General features: G+C 43.2%; 1 protein-coding gene across 1 annotated transcript in view; it reads right to left on the bottom strand.

Moving 5' to 3' along the window:
* The window catches only part of LOC121580696 (ephrin type-B receptor 3-like), a 47,837-nt gene extending 29,936 nt beyond the window's left edge, over window positions 1-17,901 (bottom strand). The window contains exons 1-6 of the mRNA XM_045224665.1: window positions 17,262-17,901; window positions 9,483-9,547; window positions 6,679-7,351; window positions 3,516-3,671; window positions 1,751-2,086; window positions 1,156-1,280 (exon numbers count right to left, since the gene is read on the bottom strand). Of these exons, the coding sequence (XP_045080600.1) occupies window positions 1,156-1,280; window positions 1,751-2,086; window positions 3,516-3,671; window positions 6,679-7,351; window positions 9,483-9,547; window positions 17,262-17,319 (1,413 nt within the window). The 5' untranslated portion in view covers window positions 17,320-17,901. The remainder of the gene's footprint in view (window positions 1-1,155; window positions 1,281-1,750; window positions 2,087-3,515; window positions 3,672-6,678; window positions 7,352-9,482; window positions 9,548-17,261) is intronic.
* Between the last annotated feature and the right edge of the window lie 4,526 nt (window positions 17,902-22,427).

Here is a 22,427-nt window from a genome sequence, read left to right as displayed (position 1 = left end):
CTAATGAACTTGTCCTCTGCAGCAGAGGTAACTCTGGGTCTTCCTTTCCTGTGGCGGTCCTCATGAGAGCCAGTTTCATCATAGCGCTTGATGGTTTTTGTGACTGCACCTGAAGAAACTTTCAAAGTTCTTGAAATTTTCCAGATTGACTGACCTTCATGTCTTAAAGTAATGATGGACTGTCGTTTCTCTTTGCTTATTTGAGCTGTTCTTGACATAATATGGACTTGGTCTTTTACCGAATAGGGCTATCTTCTGTATACCACTCCTTACCTTGTCACAACACAACTGATTGGCTCAAATGCATTAAGAAGGAACAAAATTCCACAAATTAACAAGGCACACCTGTTAATTGAAATGCATTCCAGGTGACTACGTCATGAAGGTGGTTGAGAGAATGCCAAGAGTGTGCAAAGCTGTCATCAAGGCAAAGGGTGGCTACTTTGAAGAATCTCAAATATAAAATATATTTTGATGTGTTTAACACTTTTTTGGTTACTCCGTGATTCCATTTGTGTTATTTTATTGTTTTAACGTCTTCACTATTATTCTACAATCTAGAAAATAGTACAAATAAAGAAAAACCCTGGAATTAATAGGTGTGTCCAAACTTTTGACTGGTACTGTAGTCGAGTGTATTTGGTTCATATTATTTTTTATAGGAGCAGCATGCCTATGTCCATGCTGACATGATGCTGTTGAAGAAAACACTACACAGCTGCATCAAGTGAGTGCTAACCTGTGGAATGCCAAACAACTCTTCCACCCATCTCCATCAGACAGGACACATATGCCATATTCATTTTCAAACATATTTCGTACAAGGGTTTTCTCTCCAGTGGCTCGTCAAAATGAAGGTACTGAGTAAATGTTTACTTCAGTGAATCATGGTTGAATTAGAGAACAGGAGGAGTGGGCTCCACACCATAGACAGATCTGGGACCAGGCTAGATAATTCTGACAATGGCAATAGGAGTGGGCTACACACCATAAACAGATCTGGGACCAGGCTAGATAATTCTGACAATGGCAATAGGAGTGGGCTACACACCATAAACAGATCTGGGACCAGGCTAGATAATTCTGACAATGGCAATAGGAGTGGGCTATACACCATAAACAGATCTGGGACCAGGCTATAAAACAGTGCCTTACCCTTTCGTAGTACTTAATCTCGTAATCTAGGATAACCCCGTTGGGTTTCTCTGGGGGCAGCCAGGACAGGCTGAGTGTGTCTGATGTGGACTTCATCAGGTGCACTGTGGGTATTGCTGACGGTGCTGTGATTGGACAATAAAAATGGGTGACGTTAATACAAATAAAAAATTAAGCTTTCATGTTGAATATGTTAAGAGTATTTTTGTTACACTGTATAAATGAAATAAGTGTACACGCTCTTAATCTAGCATTGTTTATGATTATCTCACTTCTTACCATGACATTTATCTGTGACATTTCAGTTTATTGATTTGGTACTAAGCTGAAATGACACATACTGAGTCCATAAACTGAGGCAAAGCATCAGTACTGATCACAAGATGAGGCAGTAAAAGTAACTGCCATTGTAAGATGCAGCTAGCCTGAGTTGAGTGGTAAAGTTGAGTGGTGATGTTAAGTGGTAGCTAGCTATTGTACTTACAGTGGTGACCTTGAGTGTCGTGGAGTGAGGTGATAGTGAGTGACGATATCAAGTATTAATGTTGAGTGCAGCTAACGTTAAGTGCTAGCAAAGTGCTATGGAGATACCCACCGGCCTGGTTGGTGGTGATGTTAACGGTGGCGTAGCGTGGCGCGCCGGGGCTCTTCCCAGAGACGCCGTTGACCGCCTGGATCTCGAAGCTGTAGCGGGTATGAGCCTGCAGGTTCCTCATCACCACCTTCTTCTGGGTCAGGCCCAGTCGTCGCGGCGATATGTCCACGTTGTCATCGCAGCGCGTGCACGGGCTCCGGTCTCGCAGACACTTCTTGCACACAACGTTGTAGATGACGTCATCCCGCCCGCCGGCGTCCAGCGGCTCTTCCCATTCCAGGGAGATGGAAGTCTCGTTCACGGTGGAGATGACATTCTGAGGTGGTGAGGGCACGGCTGGACAGAAACACCACAGACGGGTTAGTGACGTCCTCTGAACACTGTTTATAGAGGCTAATACTGTAGAACCTCACTGTTAAAACCATACTCTTAGAACCCCACTCTTAGAACCCCACTCTTAGAACCCCACTCTTAGAACCCCACTATTGAAGGGGTAAATTATTGAGTTTATGATTAGCTTACGAAGATCCCCATTAGTCCATTAGTGCTTATCTTCCTGGGTCCATACAGTTCACAGAATTGTTCTGTTTCTGCTGGAGAGATATGACCTCCAGCACACAATTAAACAAATAGACTTCATCCATATTTTATATAACATGTTCATTCCATGCATGACTTCAACATTATAATTAATGGAACTTAAATCAGTATCCATGAAATACCAATGGGAGTTAATTCCATAAAGTAGAAATAGGTTATGTTATACATGACAACATAAATAGCAGTATTCATATAGAGAATATAAACCACATCCATGCCACGCATGACTTAATCATTACTAATCAGGACTTAAACATTACTATTCATGAAACATTGATTCATTACCCATAAAATAGAAAATATCTGAATTTCAATGCTTGTATCTATGGCACAGTGGTGCATGATACTGTATATCATCCAATTACAGAGGCTGAGGGGTAATCTAACCCCAACCCCTCTCTAAGCAGATCCAGACAACAACACTTCTGCAGCAACACACTTCAAGGAAATGCTTTCAGCGTGTCTCAGTTCACACATCTCAACCAGCTCAGTTCAGCTCCTCTGCCTGTTCACCCTGAGTGGAGTGTGTTTTCCCCCATGCTCTGTCCTATCCAATTAGACTGACACAGTTTGGAGTATGGCCTCATCTAATTGGGCACACAGTCTGAAATGCTGGGCTCCCACAGAGAGCCCGAGCTGGCCCGAGCCGAGCTTTCTAGTACAACACCCTCGGTCCCTTGCAAAACATGAGCTGCCTGGACCGGCACAAGCTCTGACAGGCTACAGGGGAAGTATGGAGCCCAGATGTTCTATGAGGATAATGGCACACAGAATTCTGGACAAGGAGAGTCGGTTGATAGTCATATAGGCTTGGTCACAGTCCATGTATGTCATGTCAGTGAAAAAAGGTATTGGTTGTTAGGCTATGTCACAATTATCTGAGGTCAGCAAAGCGTTGTCTGTAGAAACAACCATGTAGGCATTCAGTTGAACACTATACCTACCTGTACTGACACTTACACCCTAGTGGCTCTTGACACATATGGGCTGGTTTCCCAGACACAGATTAAGTGTAGCCATAGACGAAATAGCATGCTCAATGGGGAATCTCCATTCAGCGTACACTTCAGTCCACGATTTGGCCCAGTCTGAGTCCAGTAAACCATCCCAATGAATATCTACAGCCAATGACAACTGCTGAGAAAAAGCTACGCGCTTGACTTACTGGTGCAGGCTGAGTCCGGAGAGTCACTGTCGGCACGGTAGAAGCCATTTTGGCATGGGCAGATGTTGGCCCCCCTGGAGCTGGTGCGACTGTTGGGGGGGCAGGGGTAACATGAGTCCTCCCCATGCTTGTACTTGAATGACCCGGGGGTACACGCTATACGGGAAAGACAGAAACAAAAGGGACAGTCAGAACACTGTCAATGTCAATAAAGCACAAAACCAAACCAAGGTTGGCCACACACTACTATCTCAGTCCGGCTGGGGTTGACATTTGTGACAACAACCTAACTCTTGGAGTTAGAGAGAGAGAGGAGCTAGTCAGTCCAAATCCTTCAAACCATAATGTCACACTAGACTATCTCTGTCTGGGTGGGGTTGAAATATGTGAGGGAGACCTAACTCTGTAGCTCAGCTGGTAGAGCACGGCGCTTGTAACGCCAAGGTAGTGGGTTCGATCCCCGGGACCACCCATACGTAAAAATGTATGCACGCATGACTGTAAGTCGCTTTGGATAAAAGCGTCTGCTAAATGGCATATTATTATAAGGGGTATTTCTAGTGAGTATGTTCATATCCTCTCATTTTCATCACAACATACAAGGGATATCAATCTATCCCAGATAGGTCTAAGGATGACAGATAAATCGAGAGGGAACGATAAAGTTGGAGGGACGACAGTAGATTGCTCCTGTCTGGCTAAGAGGGATGGACGACGCTGTTCAGAGTTAGGATACACCTACATCAATCACACAGTGTCCATTTGGGGCTTAGAAGAACTCACTGTTTCAACACGTCATTCAATAGGTGGGTTGGCATGCATACAAAGCAGCTTGATCATCAATCAAGTGCAACTATAGGGATACTACCATATAAGGTATATTTTGTTTTAGACTGGCATTCTTTTGGGCAGCCTTTATCTTTTTGGGGGGGCCTATCCTCTATCAAGTCAATCTCCAACTTCATTGAAGGAGGTCCGTGTGGCTCAGTTGGTAGAGCATGGCACTTGCAACGCAAGGGTTGTGGGTTCGATTCCCACAGGGAACCAGTACGAAAATGTTTGCACTCCCTACTGTCAATCGCTCTGGGTAAGAGCATCTGCTAAATGATTGTAAATGTAATGTCATAAGAAAAGTTGCCAGATAAACCAACAAAGATCTCAACCTGAAATAGGGTTAAGGAGATTTAAACTAATGGCACATTTACCCAAAAGGCTCAGACTTCTCTGTTTCCATCTACGCCGGCACCCATGGCTCAGGCCAACCTGCTCTCACTTGGGGCCAAAGCCAGGCCACTGATACTTTTCAGCTGGCATTTACATAACAATGGCCAAATGTGAACTTTAAAACCTCACAAAGCAAGGGATTTGATTATGCAGAGGTTGTTGATTCTGTCCTCACTGACAGCCCTAGTTATGGAAACACAATTTCCCTAGTAACATAAGGGTGTATACACTAAATGCAGCATAAAAGGTTGTAAATAGCACTTAGGAGCTAGACTTTACTTTTACCTTTCCCATGTTCTTTAAGTGTGGTGTAAAACCGAGGCTCTGGCTAACATCTGTCTTATCAGTATGAGGGCTCATAAAAACTTAGCTTGCGAGAGGGTGTGATTAACTAGTCAGGCTAAGTGGTTTTCCAGTTTGAACTAGGCCTGTCTTAATTCTCCGGAATGCTACTTGCAGTGACATTAGTGAACTTTAATGCTCCACATTCTAACAAAAAAAAAAACATGCAATAAATAGCCAAGTTAAGATAACACGTAAAATGTGTCGTAACTCAACAAAGACCGCAGGCCCTGAAACACTCTTAAAACACTTTCATCTGATTTATATTTGTCTTATTATACACGCCATCATCGCTTTGTTTTGTTCTAAGTTAGTTTTGTTTCTGGAGGAGAAGGGTTGCATCACCGGAATTGCTTAATTCATTAACCTCTTTGGAGGGCATGCCCTTTTGTCTGTCTCTTCTCTGATACCGGAAAGTTCTGTGGCCCTCACTGGCCTCTCTCTCTCAATTCCAATTAAATTCCATTTCAAGTGGCTTTATTAGCATGGGAAACATATGTTTAGATTGCCAAAGCAAGTGAAATAGATAATAAACAAAAGTGAAATAAACAATAAAAAATTAACAGTAAACATCTCCCTCTCTCCCGCCGTCTCCCGCTTCCTCCCCCTACCTCCCTCCCACTGCCTCCCCTCCCTCCCTCCCTCTCCCTCCCTCTACCTCCCTCCTACTCCTCCCCTCCCCTCCCTCCCTCCCTCTCTCCCACTGCCTCCCTCCCCCTCCCTCCCTGCCTCCCCCTCTCACTCCCTCTACCTCCCTCCCACTGCCTCCCCTTCCCTCCCTCCCTCCCTCCTCTCCCCCTCCCTCCCTCCCTCCCTCTCTCTCGCTCTAGACTGAGGTAAGAGATGAAATGTCCCTGTGATTAATGGTGAGCGGTGGCAGTGTTGGCTCACGGTGGTCCGAGTGGTGTTAATGAGTGCAGCCGCCTGTAGATTAACTAATGGTGGGGAGACCAGAGAGGAAATGACACTTCCTCTTCCTCTTCACCACCACGCCTGAAGCCTCTGGAGAGCCTTTTATCAGACGTCGACGGCAGGCTTTTAACCTTGAGCCGCCAAATGGCGCTAAATGAGCTCTCTGGCTCGTTATTTGCCGTTCTTCACCATTCCTCATGTAAAGAGAGGAGAGCTTCTCTTTCTTTCTCTGACCGCTCCTGATGTTGTCTTGGGCAATTCACGACTCTATCTCTCCGTCCTTCTCTCTCTCTCTCCCTCTGTGTCTCTCACTTTATCTTTCCTTTCCCCTCTCACAATATATCTCTCTCCCCCCCACAATCTCTTTCTCCTTTATAATCCCTCACACAATATTCTCTCTCTCACAATCTCTCTCTCCCTCCCTCCCACTATCTTCCTTTCTCGCCTCACTATCTTGTCCCCTTTCACTATCTCCCTCTCCCTCTGATTGCCCTCTGTCTCGATATTTGTATGCTGCTGCTCTCTGCAACAGCTCATTAATGCAAACTCTCCATCCTCCTTCAGCCTTCATTCATGTGCCACACAATACACACAGACAGGACGGCGTAGACTGTGACTTGCAATGAGCATTAAAAACAGGCTTTAGTTAAAAGTCAAAACAGTCGACTGTAGACTAAAGACTCACCCTGGCACTGTGTGTCTGCCATGGACGGCTCAAACCCTGGTACGCAGGTACAAGACCCCACAGGAACCATCCACTCCCCATCCCCGTTGCAGTACAGCTTCAGAGGGACGGACACCTCCTGCGCATTGGACACGCACGCCCCTGGGGCGATGACCAAGGAGGTGGCCTCGGCCCCTGTGGCCGTTTCAGGGAAGACGGCGAAGTTCGCAATGGTCGTCGAGCACTTCTTGAAGAAAACCTGCACGGATATCAAGGACATACAAGCCCCCAGGTCCTGGAAGGCTAGGTAGAAGCCTGCCTTGGAGAGAGGTCCGAAGCTTCGCACTTTGTTGTTGATCCTGCCCGCCACCAGAAGGGAAAAACTCTCATCGGGAGCGATGGTGTCCACCTTCACGTAAGGGTTCTCCCTCCACAAGGGACTACTTTCCGTGGCGGTATCACCATCGGACTCGTAGTAGAAGAGGTTAAAGGTCTCCTTGCAGGAGCCGGGGATGTTGGGAATACTAGCGCAGTCGCGGACGGAGAACTTGAGCTCCACGTAGACACGTAGCACGCCCTTGCGGGGGATGAAGTCTGTCCTCAGCCAGTTGTTCTGGTTGGGCTCACGCACGTTGCAGACCTGGTACGTCCTTATGGGACTCATGGAGTCGTCGTATCCACTCACCTCCTCCCACTGCAGGAGAACAGAGACAAACACTGTAACTAGTGAATAGAGAGAACTGTACACATTATCAGACATGGGTTCAAATAGTATTTTTCGATCAAAACCTAGCACTTGATTGAGCTTGCCTGGTACAATGGAACCAATGGAATCGTCCCAAAAGGGCAAACCCCACCCAGCTGGCACTCCAGGCAGGTTCCATCTTTCGCTCAAAGTCTTTGAAAGAAAACAAATACTATTTGAACCTAGGTCTGCATATAATCATATTATCATTGCACAGAGAAGGCAGCAATCAGAATGTCGTTCCTATGAAATAAGTCATTTAGCAGGTGCTGCTATTGAGAGCGATTATAGGGCACATTTTCAATGAGAACTACCCTATCTCATCTCAAACAGTGTATTATCTATTGAAGAGGCAATTCAAGCGCAGTCTCATCTTGCTGGTTGCATCACAGAGGTGTTGTGGCTTATATTTTAAGATTCAAGTGCTATGTTTCAAGTGGAACATTTTCCAAGCCTACTCCTCAAGTCACGAGGAGTATTTTTGCATGCTATGAAACGTGGTCCAGTATACACCATTGAGTCGAGCAGTCAATAAATCATTTCACAGCACTTAGCTTCAACAACGGCCTAACGATGATTAAAAAAAACATTTATACCAGTTCATATCACCAGATCTTCTACACCAAAGACATTTTACATTATTACAATATAGGCATGACTACCTAAAGGAAATAGTCAAAGATCCATCTATTACAGGATTATATCTATAATTAACCATGATCCTAATTAACTGGGTTATTAACAGATTTTTGCCCAAGGAAATAATCATCTCCTCCAAGAAGTTAATCTTTTGATTCTAACAACTCAACCTGAATAATACATTTCCATTCTTAATGAGGGCTCCAAACATTGATCAATTCAACAGGAGGAACAGAATGCATAATTCAATATGGTGGAGCACGCATGCATACAATTTATTCCAAAACGATGGGTCCAGGAGTCAGCATCGTACACCATAAATCAAGGGCAGCACATTGCCGTAATACCTCACAAATATGATAATTGCACCCGGACAGAACGTATGGGCTTGTCACACATTTTGAAAGGGCCGTCTTGCCCTTATGACGTATGACTTGTAGGGGTGCAAAGACATTTGGTGTGAGCCTGCAGAAAGGCTTGAAAAAGCTGGACTGCCTAAGATTGTTGCCATAGTAACCCATCGTTTCCATTGACTGACTTTGCGCTCACGTACCAAAGACAAATCACACTGCCCTAGAGTGGGGGAGGTCTGTCAAGCTGTTAGCCTGGGGGTCAAATTCATGTCGTTTTGTTTTCTCATCATTCCTACGGGGGAGATCATCATCTGAAACATTCATTCCTACGGGGGAGATCATCATCTGAAACATTCATTCCTACGGGGGAGATCATCATCTGAAACATTCATTCCTACGGGGGAGATCATCATCTGAAACATTCATTCCTACGGGGGAGATCATCATCTGAAACATTCATTCCTACGGGGGAGATCATCATCTGAAACATTCATTCCTACGGGGGAGATCATCATCTGAAACATTCATTCCTACGGGGGAGATCATCATCTGAAACATTCATTCCTACGGGGGAGATCATCATCTGAAACGTTCATTCCTACGGGGGAGATCATCATCTGAAACATTCATTCCACGGGGGAGATCATCATCTGAAACATTCATTCCCAGCTGTAATTTGCTTATGGGCTTCTTCCACCTTAAGATATATATTTCCAAACTCTTCAGCTGGTGTTGCTTGCAGCTGTTTGGGACTGTGTACCCAATATGACTATGCAGCTGAGTTTCGTCTTTTTGGACTATTTTGGAGATTTGTGTTGTGGACTATTTCAGAATTTTATGTTTTGGGGATCCTGATTTGAGAGAAACTTCGCTTAAATGTCAAACTTAAACTGCTTAAAGGTGTATGTTTCTCATTTGTTTTTAGCAACCAAGAAAACAAACAGAGTTATAAAACAGTGGGAGGTATGTCCGGGGGAGCGCTGTTAACTAGCAAATGGAACAAATGCTGTGGAATACTGCAGGAACACAAGACAAGGTTTAAATTCTCTAACAAAAATACACGCACGCACACAAACACACACACTCACCCCACTCTCCGGAAACGTGGTCCAGGCCAGTTCTGTGGTTGCCCACTTGCTGTCCATTAGTGTTTCTGTACAACAAGAACAGGAGGGTTAGTTAAACCAAGTATTAAGTGGTGGTTTATAGGAAATAAAATATAGGCCAAACAAAATAGCCCACACAGATTTCTATTATTAACTTAATGAAGTCATTCTATTCTGTGGAGTTGACATCAATTCCACACACACAGACACAGAAAAGGACTGAATACATAAATCATCTGTCATCATGACACAACTGTTATCGCACATAAAGCTCCATCAAATAAAAATAAGACAATGGAAGATGAAACCTGTCAGCCTTCGATAGAATTGGAAATATAGAAATGGGCGAAAATGCCCCATACTCTGGGAGGGAGAAATCACCTTGATCGGATTTCAAAGCTTTACTGTTAAGCGATATCGCAATCAATCACAAAGCACTCCGAGACCCAGCCATGGTGGAGTATTGACCTTGTATTATACAGGTCATTGTGAGAGAGTCCGGGGAATTAAAGTCAGTTTGTTCCTGCCTAGCAACAGGTGATCCTAGTATATTTTTTTCTTTACACCTCTGTGTTTACGAGGTCGGAACGAGAGATAAGGAGGTTAAACAAATACAGGAAAAGAAAGCGGAAATAAAAGGATCAATAGACACTGTTGTCACCTGTCGAGCCGTGTGATGGATGAGTGTAGCTCATTAAACCACACAAAAGGCCCAGTTAAAAGGCTATCTTCCTGATTATGAAGATTCAATTGTTTACTCAAATGCACCTCCAATTTACAGTTGTGTCAATGACTTTGAATAGAAGCTCAAGCATGAGGACTCTCTTATTTTCATGGTAGTTTGGACCTAGATTAGCTATAAATTGTAAAAGTTTATCTTCTTCATTCTAAGAGTCAATCTAAAAAATGTTATTCTTTACTCAAATCCACCTCCAATTTACAGATGTGTAAAGACTCACCCATTACTATATTGTGGTGAGCATCTGCATGTTGGTACAACTTTATAATAACTTACATGAATAACATTATAGAAATTATTATAAATGTTATAAATGATTATGAATTGTAAAGCTTATAATGATTATAAAAAAGGTATTTAGAGTTATTTTTTATTAAAACTGCGCATGTTTGAGTGTTCACCATTGTGTGTGTTGGATTACCCCTGCTTGACAAAGAGGAGAGTGTAGTGATGCAACAGTGGTACAGCTATGGATTCTGCACCACACATGATCAAATTACCATAGATGTGAGCTGACCAGTGGCGGAAGCTTGAACACAACGAGTATCGAAATAAATGCCAATAACAGTTCATCATTCATGAGACAGCGAGAACATTGACTAGCTGTCTTCACGTTCAACAAGCCCAAGCCCATCCATCTCAGGTTCCAGGTTATTTCTTGGATGTTAGAGCCTTTTGCTCTGTGTGCCTTGAGGCAACATAAACTCTTCTCCAACTGAACTCGTCATAGACCTCAGTGAGCCTTGCTATGGCTTACTTAACAGGGCTTCACCTGAGAATTCCACCGCTCCACGCACTAGCACTCAAAGAACATTTGTGTAGATAAGAGGTACTTTATCCACAGGCTTACCACATTCAGATTCCGAAGGTTTGACAGAAGGCTCAATACTAATTCAAACATGCTTCAGCTGCGCAGGAAGTCTTATTTTGTATTTATTTTTTTACTTAACCCCGAAAGCCAGACAGCTTTTAATTTAATAGCGTCCCAAGTGTAAAACTCTACCTACACCTTCGCCCTCCATGTACCATTTGAAAGTGTCACTTTGCTGATTTAACTCAAATCCGACAATATACTCCCCCATAAAACGACAGGCGGTGGTGATGCCTCCCCCATGGCAAAAAAACAATGGAACTTACAGGATCTCCATCACCGCCGTGGTGTTTACTGTTTTTGATCACTTGAGCAAAATGTGCCGGTAACTCCTTACTCACTGCTGCTATGGGAGCACACATGCTAATGTTTAATTTATTTTGTTGAGTTGGGAGGCTATGGCCTCTCCTCGTATTAAATTAATTTGACACGCACTTCCACAAATAGATGAAATATTTAAAAGGCCTAACATCTCTCCACTGATTCTGTGCATGATCAGGTACATATGGAGTGGCAAATTCGGAGTGCATAGGCCTACTGTTTGACTAGTTTCGCTATTTTGCGTGTGATTGCATCTTCTATCTCCATTCATCAATCAATCAATCAATCAATCAATCAAATGTATTTATAAAGCCCTTTTAACATCAGCAGATGTCACAAAGTGCTATACAGAAACCCAGCCTAAAACCCCAAACGGCAAGCAATGCAGATGTAGAAGCACGGTGGCTAGGGAAAAACTCCCTAGAAAGGCAGGAACCTATGAAGAAACCTAGAGAGGAACCAGGCTCTGAGGGGTGGCCAGTCCCCTTCTGGCTGTGCTGAGATGTTGAGATGTTATGTTTGATGCTTGATGAACCGCTTTAATCAACTCAAGCTGAGCCTAATTCAACGTTCTCCTTCAGGCTATTTGCATCCGCGCATATGGTTCGATTCCGAATGATGCATATTTACCTCTAATGTCCAGACAAGAGATAAGAAAAGTGTGCGCTGATATGGAGATGTTCCTTATGTCCGTGCTGAAAAAACAGACTTAGTGTGTTCTTCAGCAGTCATGCATAACCAGTCAGCTATTTTAGTAGAATGTTAAGGTTTTCTGAGCAATTACGTAATTCCATTTACGTTCCAATACCACGCGACTCTGAAAATAGCACAAGTACACAACATTACTGTTAGAGGGGTTAGTTTTAAAGAAGATGCCAGGGTCAGTGAGTCACATTTCCATTCTATGGGTGACTAGCAGGCCTGAGCTTACTCCACGTAGTCCCGTGTAGCTCAGTTGGTAGAGCATGGCGTTTGCAACGCCAGGGTTGTGGGTTCGATTCCCACGGGGGGGCCAGTATGAAAATGTATGCACTCACTAACTGTAAGTCGCTCTGGATAAGAGCGTCTGCTAAATGACTAAAAATGTCAAATGTAATAAACTCATGGACAGACCCAAGGATGCAGTTGGACACTGCACTCAAATCCACAAAACAAATCGAATTTCAAATGACATACAATATTAGGGTAAGAAAATCCTAATGGAAACCAATGCGAAACTGCCAATTCAATTGTTCCATTAATTCCAATTCATCTCTTGGAATTAACTAAAACGGCACTAAACTTAACTCAAATTAATTGTATTAATTCTATGGATGGAACTAATGGAAACCAAATTCCAAGAGACCCCAACAGCCCTAAAACCCATAATACACTAACCTCCACCCATCCCCAGAGGACAGACATTAGTTAACAACCAAGTGTTGAGTAACTGAAGTTGTTGGTCGGGGGAGAAACTTGCTGATGAAAGGCCCAGTGGGACCAGCTAGGGAGGCTGCTGCTGCCGCTGCATTGATTTAGATGCTGACACCAGAATTAATGAGGGATAATACTGGCTGTCGTCCAGGAGAAGCAGATTGTACTCGGAGAAGGAAAGGCAGGCAGGCAGGGAAGGACGGGGGATTTGGAGAGAAATATATAAAGGAGCTGGTATAGCCTAAATGAATTTGCCTTGGCTTACGTTGGCTGGGCTCCACCCTGTAGAAATAGCCTGGTCTCAGATCGGTTTGTGCTGCCTTGCCAACTTGCGTGACAATGTCTGACCATAGGAGTTGGCAAGACAGCACAAACAGATCTGGGACCAGGCTATTGATTGGCAAGCAACTGGGTTAGTTTTGTTTTAGTGTCTGAAAGGACTACATATCAGTGAAGCATTTTGAAAGGAAGCTTCAGAATACTAGAGGATTGGTTTCTTCCTTCCTCTTTAAATAGTTAGATATTGGCTTTTATATTGGAAAGGAAATGTACGGACTGGCGCTAAAGCTTGTTACACTAAGCATGTAATGTGAGGCACCTATTTTGGAGTTATGCCAATTGAAGATACAGATGTAGGATCTTCATTTGATCAATCTTTTGTTGCTGACAATGCAAATTTGCAGTTTATTCAAGGTTTAAAAACACTTCTAAAGTATATAATTTCCACTTTAAAATGTCAGACTTGATTTGCCCTAACGAAACATTTATCAACCCCCCCCCCCCCCAAATGTCCATTAATTACAATCCACATAATTCACATTTCCTGTTGTTGCAGGATTATTTTCCTGCTGTAACAAACTAGCTTAAATTAAGATTCTACATCTGTATATGAAAACTACAACCTCCCCATCAGTGTAATGCCTTGTTTACTTTGTGAGAACCAATTACACCATATATATATATATATATATACACACACACACACACACACTACCAGTCAAATGTTTGGACACACCTACTCATTCAAGGGTTTTTCTTTATTTTTTACTATTTTTTACATTGTAGAATAATAGTGAAGACATCAAAACGATGAAATAACACATATGGAATCATGTAGTAACCAAAAAAGTGTTAAACAAATCAATATATATTTTATATTTGAGATTCTTCAAATAGCCACCCTTTGCCTTGACGACAGCTTTGCACACTCTTGGCATTCTCTCAACCAGCTTCATGAGGTAGTCATCTGGAATGCATTTCAATTAACAGGTGTGCCTTCTTAAAAGTTAATTTGTGGAATTTATTTCCTTGTTAATGTGTTTGAGCCAATCAGTTGTGTTGTGACAAGGTAGGGGGGTATACAGAAGATAGACCTATTTGGTAAAACACAAAGTCCATATTATGTCAAGAACAGCTTAAATAAGCAAAGAGAAACAAAAGTCCATCATTACTTTAAGACATGAAGGTCAGTCAATACGGAAAACATCAAGAACTTTGAAAGTTTCTTCAAGTGCAGTTGCAAAAACCATCATGCGCTATGATGAAACTGGCTCTCATGAGGACCGCCACAGGAAAGGAAGACCCAGAGTTACCTCTGCTGCAGAGGATAAGTTCATTAGAGTGATCAGCCTCAGAAATTGCAGCCCAAATAAATGTTTCAGAGTTCAAGTAACAGACACATCTCAACATCAACTGTTCAGAGGAGACTGTGTGAATCAGGCTTTCATGGTCGAATTGCTGCAAAGAAACCACTACTAAAGGCCACCAATAAGAAGAAGAGACTTCCTTGGGCCAAGAAACACGATCAATGGTGTAATTGAGGACTTGGTGGACTGTATATTCTGTAGGGTTAGGTTTTACTTAGCACTATGTGTTCTCTCCCAGGTGCTTGTAAAGGCACAGATGACAGATCAGTATGATTCCAGTTGAGGTTGTTTAATGACGCCGATTCACAGAGCAGTAATGGCACAGCACAGTGTATGGCCTGACAATTGTGTTAACCAAGAGTTTGTGTGTGGTTCTGAAAAGGGGAAAATTAAATACAATAGTAAATGGCAGGTATAGGCTTAATACAACCTCCAATTACATAAGCTATACATAATATGTCTACAATAGGTTATCTGCTGCACAGGGCAATACAACCTAACAACATGGCTGTGACTTCACTAATGAATGATCAGAGGAGTGCAACTACACAGCACTACTGAGCAGCACCATCATCCTCATCCTCCTCACACAACAAAAATGCATCCACAAGGCTCATTGCTAACAAAATACCCACATAATCTATACAGAATACATCCATATAACCACAGTCCATAAGACTAGACACTGAAATGATAAATGTCTGAAATGAGATGACAAACATGGTTAGCAAGCTTACAGTTGCTGGCTCGTGGTAAAAACGCTAATTAGCATAACCAAAGGAGTGCGTCCACAACACATGAATTGTAAGAAATATGAACTCACGTTTCTGAAGGACGTACACTGGCCTTGGCTAAAACAAAGAATGCTAACTAAAGGTAATCATAGGAGATGGCTGGAACTTATCACGGCTTGTGTACTTTCTCTAATTACTTCCTTCTCCTCAGTTAGAGATCGCCCATCATGCTGTACTTCACGTCACTGGTGGGCGGAGCTACAGCTCTCCTATGATTAACTGATATTTACTCTCAATAGTCTTTCGTACAAATGGACATTAGACCGGTGGAAATGTGTCCTTTGGTCTGGAGTTCAAATTGGAGATTTTTGGTTCCAACCGCCGTGTCTTTGTGAGACGCGGTGTGGGTGAACGGATGATCTCCGCATGTGTATTTCCCACCGTAAAGCATGGAGGAGGAGGGGTTATGGTGTGGGGGTGCTTTGCTGGTGACACTGTCTGTGATTTATTTAGAATTCAAGGCACACTTAACCAGCATGGCTACCACAGTATTCTGCAGCGATACGCCATCCCATCTGGTTTGGGCTTAGTGGGACTCTCATTTATTTTTCAACAGGACAATGACCCAACACACCTCCAGGCTGTGTAAGGGCTATTTGACCAAGAAGGAGAGTGATGGAGTGCTGCATCAGATGACCTGGCCTCCACAATCCCCCGACCTAAACCAAATTGAGATGGTTTGGGATGAGTCGGAACGCAGAGTGAAGAAAAAGCAGCCAACAAGTGCTCAGCATATGTGGGAACTCATTCAAGACTGTTGGAAAAGCATTCCAGGTGAAGCTGGTTCAGAGAATGCCAAGCGTGTGCAAAGCTGTCATCAAGGCAAAGGGTGGCTATTTGAAGAATGTCAAATATAAAATATATTTTGATTTGTTTAACACTTTTTGGGTTACTACATGATTCCATGTGTTATTTCATAGTTTTGATGTCTTCACTATTATTCTACAATGTAGAAAATAGTAAAAAATAAAGAAAAACCCTGGAATGAGTAGGTGTCCAAACTTTTGACTGGTAGTGTATATAAATTATATACTGTATATGGTGTAATTGGTTATATATATTCCCGGACTCTGACATTGCTGGTTCTGATATTTTTTCATTTCTTAATTACATTTACATTTTAATTCTTTGGATTTGTGTGTTTTGTTTTACTGCACTGTTGGAGCTAGAAACATAAGCATTTCGTTGCACATTCAATAACATTTGTAAAATATGTGTACGTGATACAATTTGATTTGGGTGTATTATACAGGATTCATCCTGTTTGTCAAACGGAGCTGTTTTATGGGTTTGGTCAAGCAACCAAGCATAAGGACAGAAGGGCATCCTTAGCTTGTGGGTGTGACAACAGAGCAAAGGGTACTTGACAATAGCTACAGGGATGCAGCTGCAATGATAGCATATGAGTGTGACACATCAAGGACTGAGAATGCAGGGCATCCCTTTCCTTTGTGGGGAAAGCTATACCAAGGAACTGTTGTTTTTTGTAGTGTGTGTGTGTGTGTGTGTGTGTGTGTCTGTCATTGATCAGTTTCATAGAACAATAATCATCAAATGTGTGGCTCAACCACAACACAATACAATGGTGTGATACGAAACAGGCAGTATTGAATAGTATTTGAATGGTATGAACATAAATGGTAACTTTGTATCCTGAACAATCGATGTACTCTATCCATTTTAAACGGTGGAACATTACAAGCGTTTTAACAACCTTTTTTTTGGTTATGTTTGGCTACTACTACAGGTAACCTACAACCTGCAATCAAAATAATGCATTTTTTTAAATGAGCCATGCAATTGCCAAAATAAACCTGCGCTTCATGTTATTGTACAATTAATATTCATATTATTCTAACATAATTGCCTTCTTGGCAGTTCATCAAGGCTTGCAAACACACCTTATTTGGAACATCTACATACGTGAAAGAAAAGTCGTATAAAAGAGTGTAGTATATGAACATCATTTTGACATACCTTCAACAGCTAATACCACGGGAAGCACAAAGCTGCATATCCACAACAAGTAATCCATTGTTATAAACTAGGATCTTGCAACATGAATAAAGGCTTTGACTGGACCCTTCGGATGGTGCCACACAACACACACCACCTCAAGCTCCGGAGTCGTAGAACGTTTTACACGTTTCTTGAATTAATATGATGAATAAAACCATACCATTCCACTACATCCAGTCGAAAGTAGTAGTAATCAATTTTTGTTTTTCATTCAAATCATCGGGCAAATCCACGAAGAGAACGGGTAACGCTTATGGAGCATTACAATGCGCTCTTTCTCTAACGCCTTTCTCGCGCTTTGCCGATGCCAAATTGTTGTCCACACGCACATCTATGCCCTTGCACATTGCTCCAAAAATACTGCAAATGTTTTATTTCTAAAAACTCGGTAATCCACTTCACTAACTCCGTTGTAGCTGTTGGTCCTCAAGGAGTGTGCATTGGAATGGCAACTGGGACAGACGGGGGGGGTTCTGCCTCGCTCTGCGAACATGCAAGTCACACCCCTCCCGAGACGCAAAGAGAATCTCGTGCACTTTGGGGACCAGCATCAGAGATAAGAGAAAACCCTTCTTGGTTTACGTGGTGGTTTTGTTCATTCAAGTCCCATAACCTGACTGAATCAATTTTCAATACAAAACGAACTGTGTATCGGTGACGAATATCAATATCCAAGCCTTGTTTTGAAATGGATAGATAGCGCCTCCTGCAGGTTATTGAGCGTCAAGGCTACTACTATAGGCTAGCATGCTATGATTTTAATTACTGTTGCCCTACTGTGCTTTATTGAACTAATACAACATAACTCGTACAATAGGTAATCTGTTTTTCTTTAAAGCGGCAATCAGCAATTTAAATTATAACAAAGTGTTTTTCCCCGCCCCTCTTTTGTTAAAAAGCTGTAGGATGGGGCTGGAGAAATTTAACCAATCTCAAATTCATAGACAGCGTTGTGGATGCAAAGACTGACCATCCATATTTACCCAAAAAAATATATGGGGGGTTGGAAATGATGCAGACAATTACATTGATGGAAGTCACAATCTATATGTAATATTAACGCTGATCTACCCCCTTAAAAAAAATTTGTACAAATAATAATTGACCATCCATGGTATCAAAATTATAGTTTTAACTATTTAAATGTTTGTTTACATTTAATTTGTTTACAAACATTGGAGTAAAACAAGCTTATATTTTGGGCTCTGATGTGGTACGACAGTTGAACTAAAGCTCATGAGGCATTTACATGTTATATTCTTCAAAATTCAATGGGTACGTATCATTAATTCACAAGTGCAAAAATTGATGTAGCAACTGCAGATTGCCCCTTTAAGAGATATATTTCAAACATAATGATGGTATGGATGAGTCATCATCACCATCATCATCATCATCATCATCACCACCACCATCATCATCATCATCATCATCATCACCATCATCACCACCATCATCACCACCATCATCATCATCACCATCATCATCATCATCACCACAACCATCACCACCACCATCATCATCATCACCACCACCATCACCACAATCATCATCATCACCACCACCATCACCATCATCATCATCATCATCACCACCACCATCATCATCACCACCATCATCACCACCATCATCACCACCATCATCACCACCACCATCACCACCATCATCAACATCATCATCATCACCATCATCATCATACTTCCTCAAATGTTTTCTCCTTCTCATCATCCCTCTCTTCTCACTTTAAAACTCCATTACACTACATTTACATTTACATTTTCGTCATTTAGCAGACGCTCTTATCCAGAGCGACTTACAAATTGGTGCATTCACCTTATAGCCAGTGGGATAACCACTTTACAATATGTGTTTATTTTTTTTATTTTTTTTGCGGGGGTGGGGTAAGGGGGGGTAGAAGGATTACTTTATCCTATCCCAGGTATTCCTTAAAGAGGTGGGGTTTCAAGTGTCTCCAGAAGGTGGTGAGTGACTCCGCTGTCCTGGCGTCGTGAGGGAGCTTGTTCCACCATTGGGGTGCCAGACCAGCGAACAGTTTTGACTGGGCTGAGCGGGAACTGTGCTTCCGCAGAGGTAGAGGGGCCAGTAGGCCAGAGGTGGATGAACGCAATGCCCTCATTTGGGTGTAGGGACTGATCAGAGCCTGAAGGTACGGAGGTGCCGTTCCCCTCACAGCTCCGTAGGCAAGTATCATGGTCTTGTAGTAGATGCGAGCTTCAACTGGAAGCAGGTGGAGTGTGCGGAGGAGCGGGGTGACATGAGAGAACTTGGGAAGGTTGAACACCAGACGGGCTGCGGCTTTCTGGATGAGGCTCGGGGCTCGCTACACCTCTTCTCCTTTGTCTCTCCCCCCAGTGGTGTGTGTAGGCATCAGGGCATGGCACACATTAATCCCTGTAGTGTGTGTAGGCAGTATTCAAAGCCCCTTTAAAACGGCTAATTCATCTGTCTGTATTTGTATTTATTATGGATCCCCATTAGTTCCTGCCAAAGCAGCAGCTGCTCTTCCTGGGGTCCAGCAAAATTAAGGCAGCTATACAATTTTAAAAACAGGACAATACATTCACAACAGATTTCACAACATATTAAGTGTGTGCCCTCAGGCCATTACTCTACTACCTACCACATATCTACAAAACAAAATCCATGTGTACGTGTGTGTATTCAGTAGTGTGTATGTTAGTGTGTGTGTGTATGCATGTGTCTGTGTATGTGCTTGTGTCTCTTTACAGTCCCCGCTGTCTCCTCTCCCCCTGCTAAAGACGCCCGTGTCCCCCTCAACAACTTGATCCCTCCTGCGCCCCCCACCTCCCCACCAGCTTTACTCCAAACCCCATCTCCCCTCCCATCATGGCCAGCTCCCTTTGGCCCCATGTGCCACCCCCCCCTAAATACCCTTGTGTCCCCCCACACTACCAGCTCCCCTTCAGCCCCCCACCACCCTACACACCCTCTCTCTCGCCTAGCTCCCTCCAGCCCCCTCTGGACTCCTTTTGTCCCCCTGTCTTTGTGGTCTAATTACCTACAGTTCAGTCCCCAGCAGGCTTGGGACAGCCCCTCCATTGAAACAGTGATGGACAGGACGGCTCTTTAAACCACATCCCACTACATTGACTGAACCAAAAATGTGACACGGCTGCCTGGCTTCTTCATAGAATCAATGACATCACTGTAAAGGGTGGGGGTCATCTATGTAAATGCTTGGAATGCAGCATGTAGACTCTTATAGAGACATTGAGATACTTGTTGGGTGGTTTGGAATCAACTGGTGTTGTTGTGATGTATGCATCTAGTGATGTATTGGGTGCTTTAATGTAGTTGACAGACTGGAACCGTAGAGTTTTTCTTTTGAGAAGATGAAAAATGTACTGTTTATGCGGGTTGTTTTCTCATTATGCCGATGTCGAGACAAAGAATGCCTTCAGAAAGTATTCACACCCCTTGACTTATTCCACATTTTGTTGTGTTACAGCCTGAATTCAACATTTATTAAATCGATTTTCCCCCTCACCTATCTACACACAATACCCCATTACGAAAAACTGAAAACATGTTTTTAGAAAGGTTTGGAAATGTATTCAAAATGAAATACAGAAATATCTAATTTACATAAGTATTCACACCCCTGAGTCAATACTTTGTAAAGGGCACCTTTGGCAGCGATTACCGCTGCGAGTCTTCTGGATAAGTCTCTAAGCTTTGTACACCTGGATTGTAAAATATTTGCCAATTATTCACTTAAAAATTCTTCAAGCTCTGTCAAGTTGGTTGTTGATCATTTCTAGACAGCCATTTTCAAGTTTTGACACATTTTCAAGCCGATTTAAGTCAAAACTGTAACTAGGCCACTTAAGAACCGTCAATGACATCTTGGTAAGCAACTTCAGTGTATATTTGGCCTTGTCTTTTAGGTTATTGTCCTGCTGAAAAGTGAATTTGTCTCCCAGTGTCTTTTGGAAAGCAGACTGAACCAGGTTTTCCTCTAGGATTTTGCATGTGCTTAGCTCTATTCCGTTTTTTTTTATCCTAAAAAACTCCCTAGTCCTTGCCGATGACAAGCATACCCATAATAACATGACGCAGCCACCACCATGCTTGAAAATATGAAAAGTGGTACTCAGTGATGTGCAATTCAACGGCTCAGACACGAGATGTATGTGGAAGGGTTTACAGACAATCACGGACTACAATAGGAAAACCAGCCACGTTGCGGACACCGACGTCTTGCTGCCAGACAAGCTAAACAAGTTCTTTGCCCGCTTTGAGGATAACACAGTACCACCGACGCGGCCCGCTACCAAGGACTGTGGGCTCTCTTTCTCCGTGGCCGATATGAGTAAGACATTTAAACGTGTTAACCCTCGCAAGGCTGCCGGCACAGACGCCATTCCTAGCCGCGTCCTCAGAGCATGCGCAGACCAGCTGGCTGGTGTGTTTACGGACATATTCAATCTCTCCCTATCCCAGTCTGCTGTCCCCACATTCAAGATGGCCACCATTGTTCCTGTACCCAAGAATGCAAAGGTAACTGAACTAAATGACTATCGCCCCGTAGCACTCACTTCTGTCATTATGAAGTGCTTTGAGAGACTAGTCAAGTATCATATCACCTCTACCTTACCTGTCACCCTAGACCCACTTCAATTTGCTTACCGCCACAATAGGTCCACAGACGATGCAATCGCCATCACACTGCACACTGCCCAATCCCATCTGGACAAGAGGAATACCTGTGTAAGAATGCTGTTCATTGACTATAGCTCAGCATTCAACACCATAGTACCCTCCAAGCTCATCATCAAGCTTGAGGCCCTGGGTCTCAACCCCGCCCTATGCAATTGGGTCCTGGACTTCCTGACGGGCCGCCCCCAGGTGGTGAAGGTAGGAAACAACATCTCCACTTCGCTGATCCTCAACACTGGCGCCCCACAAGGGTGTGTGCTCAGCCCCCTCCTGTACTCCCTGTTCACCCATGACTGCGTAGCCATGCACACCTCCAACTCGATCATCAAGTTTGCAGACGACACAACAGTAGTAGGCTTGATTGCCAACAACGATGAGACAGCCTACAGGGAGGAGGTGAGGGCTCTCGGAGTGTGGTGTCAG

This window comes from Coregonus clupeaformis, chromosome 14, assembly GCF_020615455.1.
Source record: "Coregonus clupeaformis isolate EN_2021a chromosome 14, ASM2061545v1, whole genome shotgun sequence".
NCBI lineage: Eukaryota > Metazoa > Chordata > Actinopteri > Salmoniformes > Salmonidae > Coregonus > Coregonus clupeaformis.
This window is presented reverse-complemented; position numbering and strand designations above follow the sequence as displayed.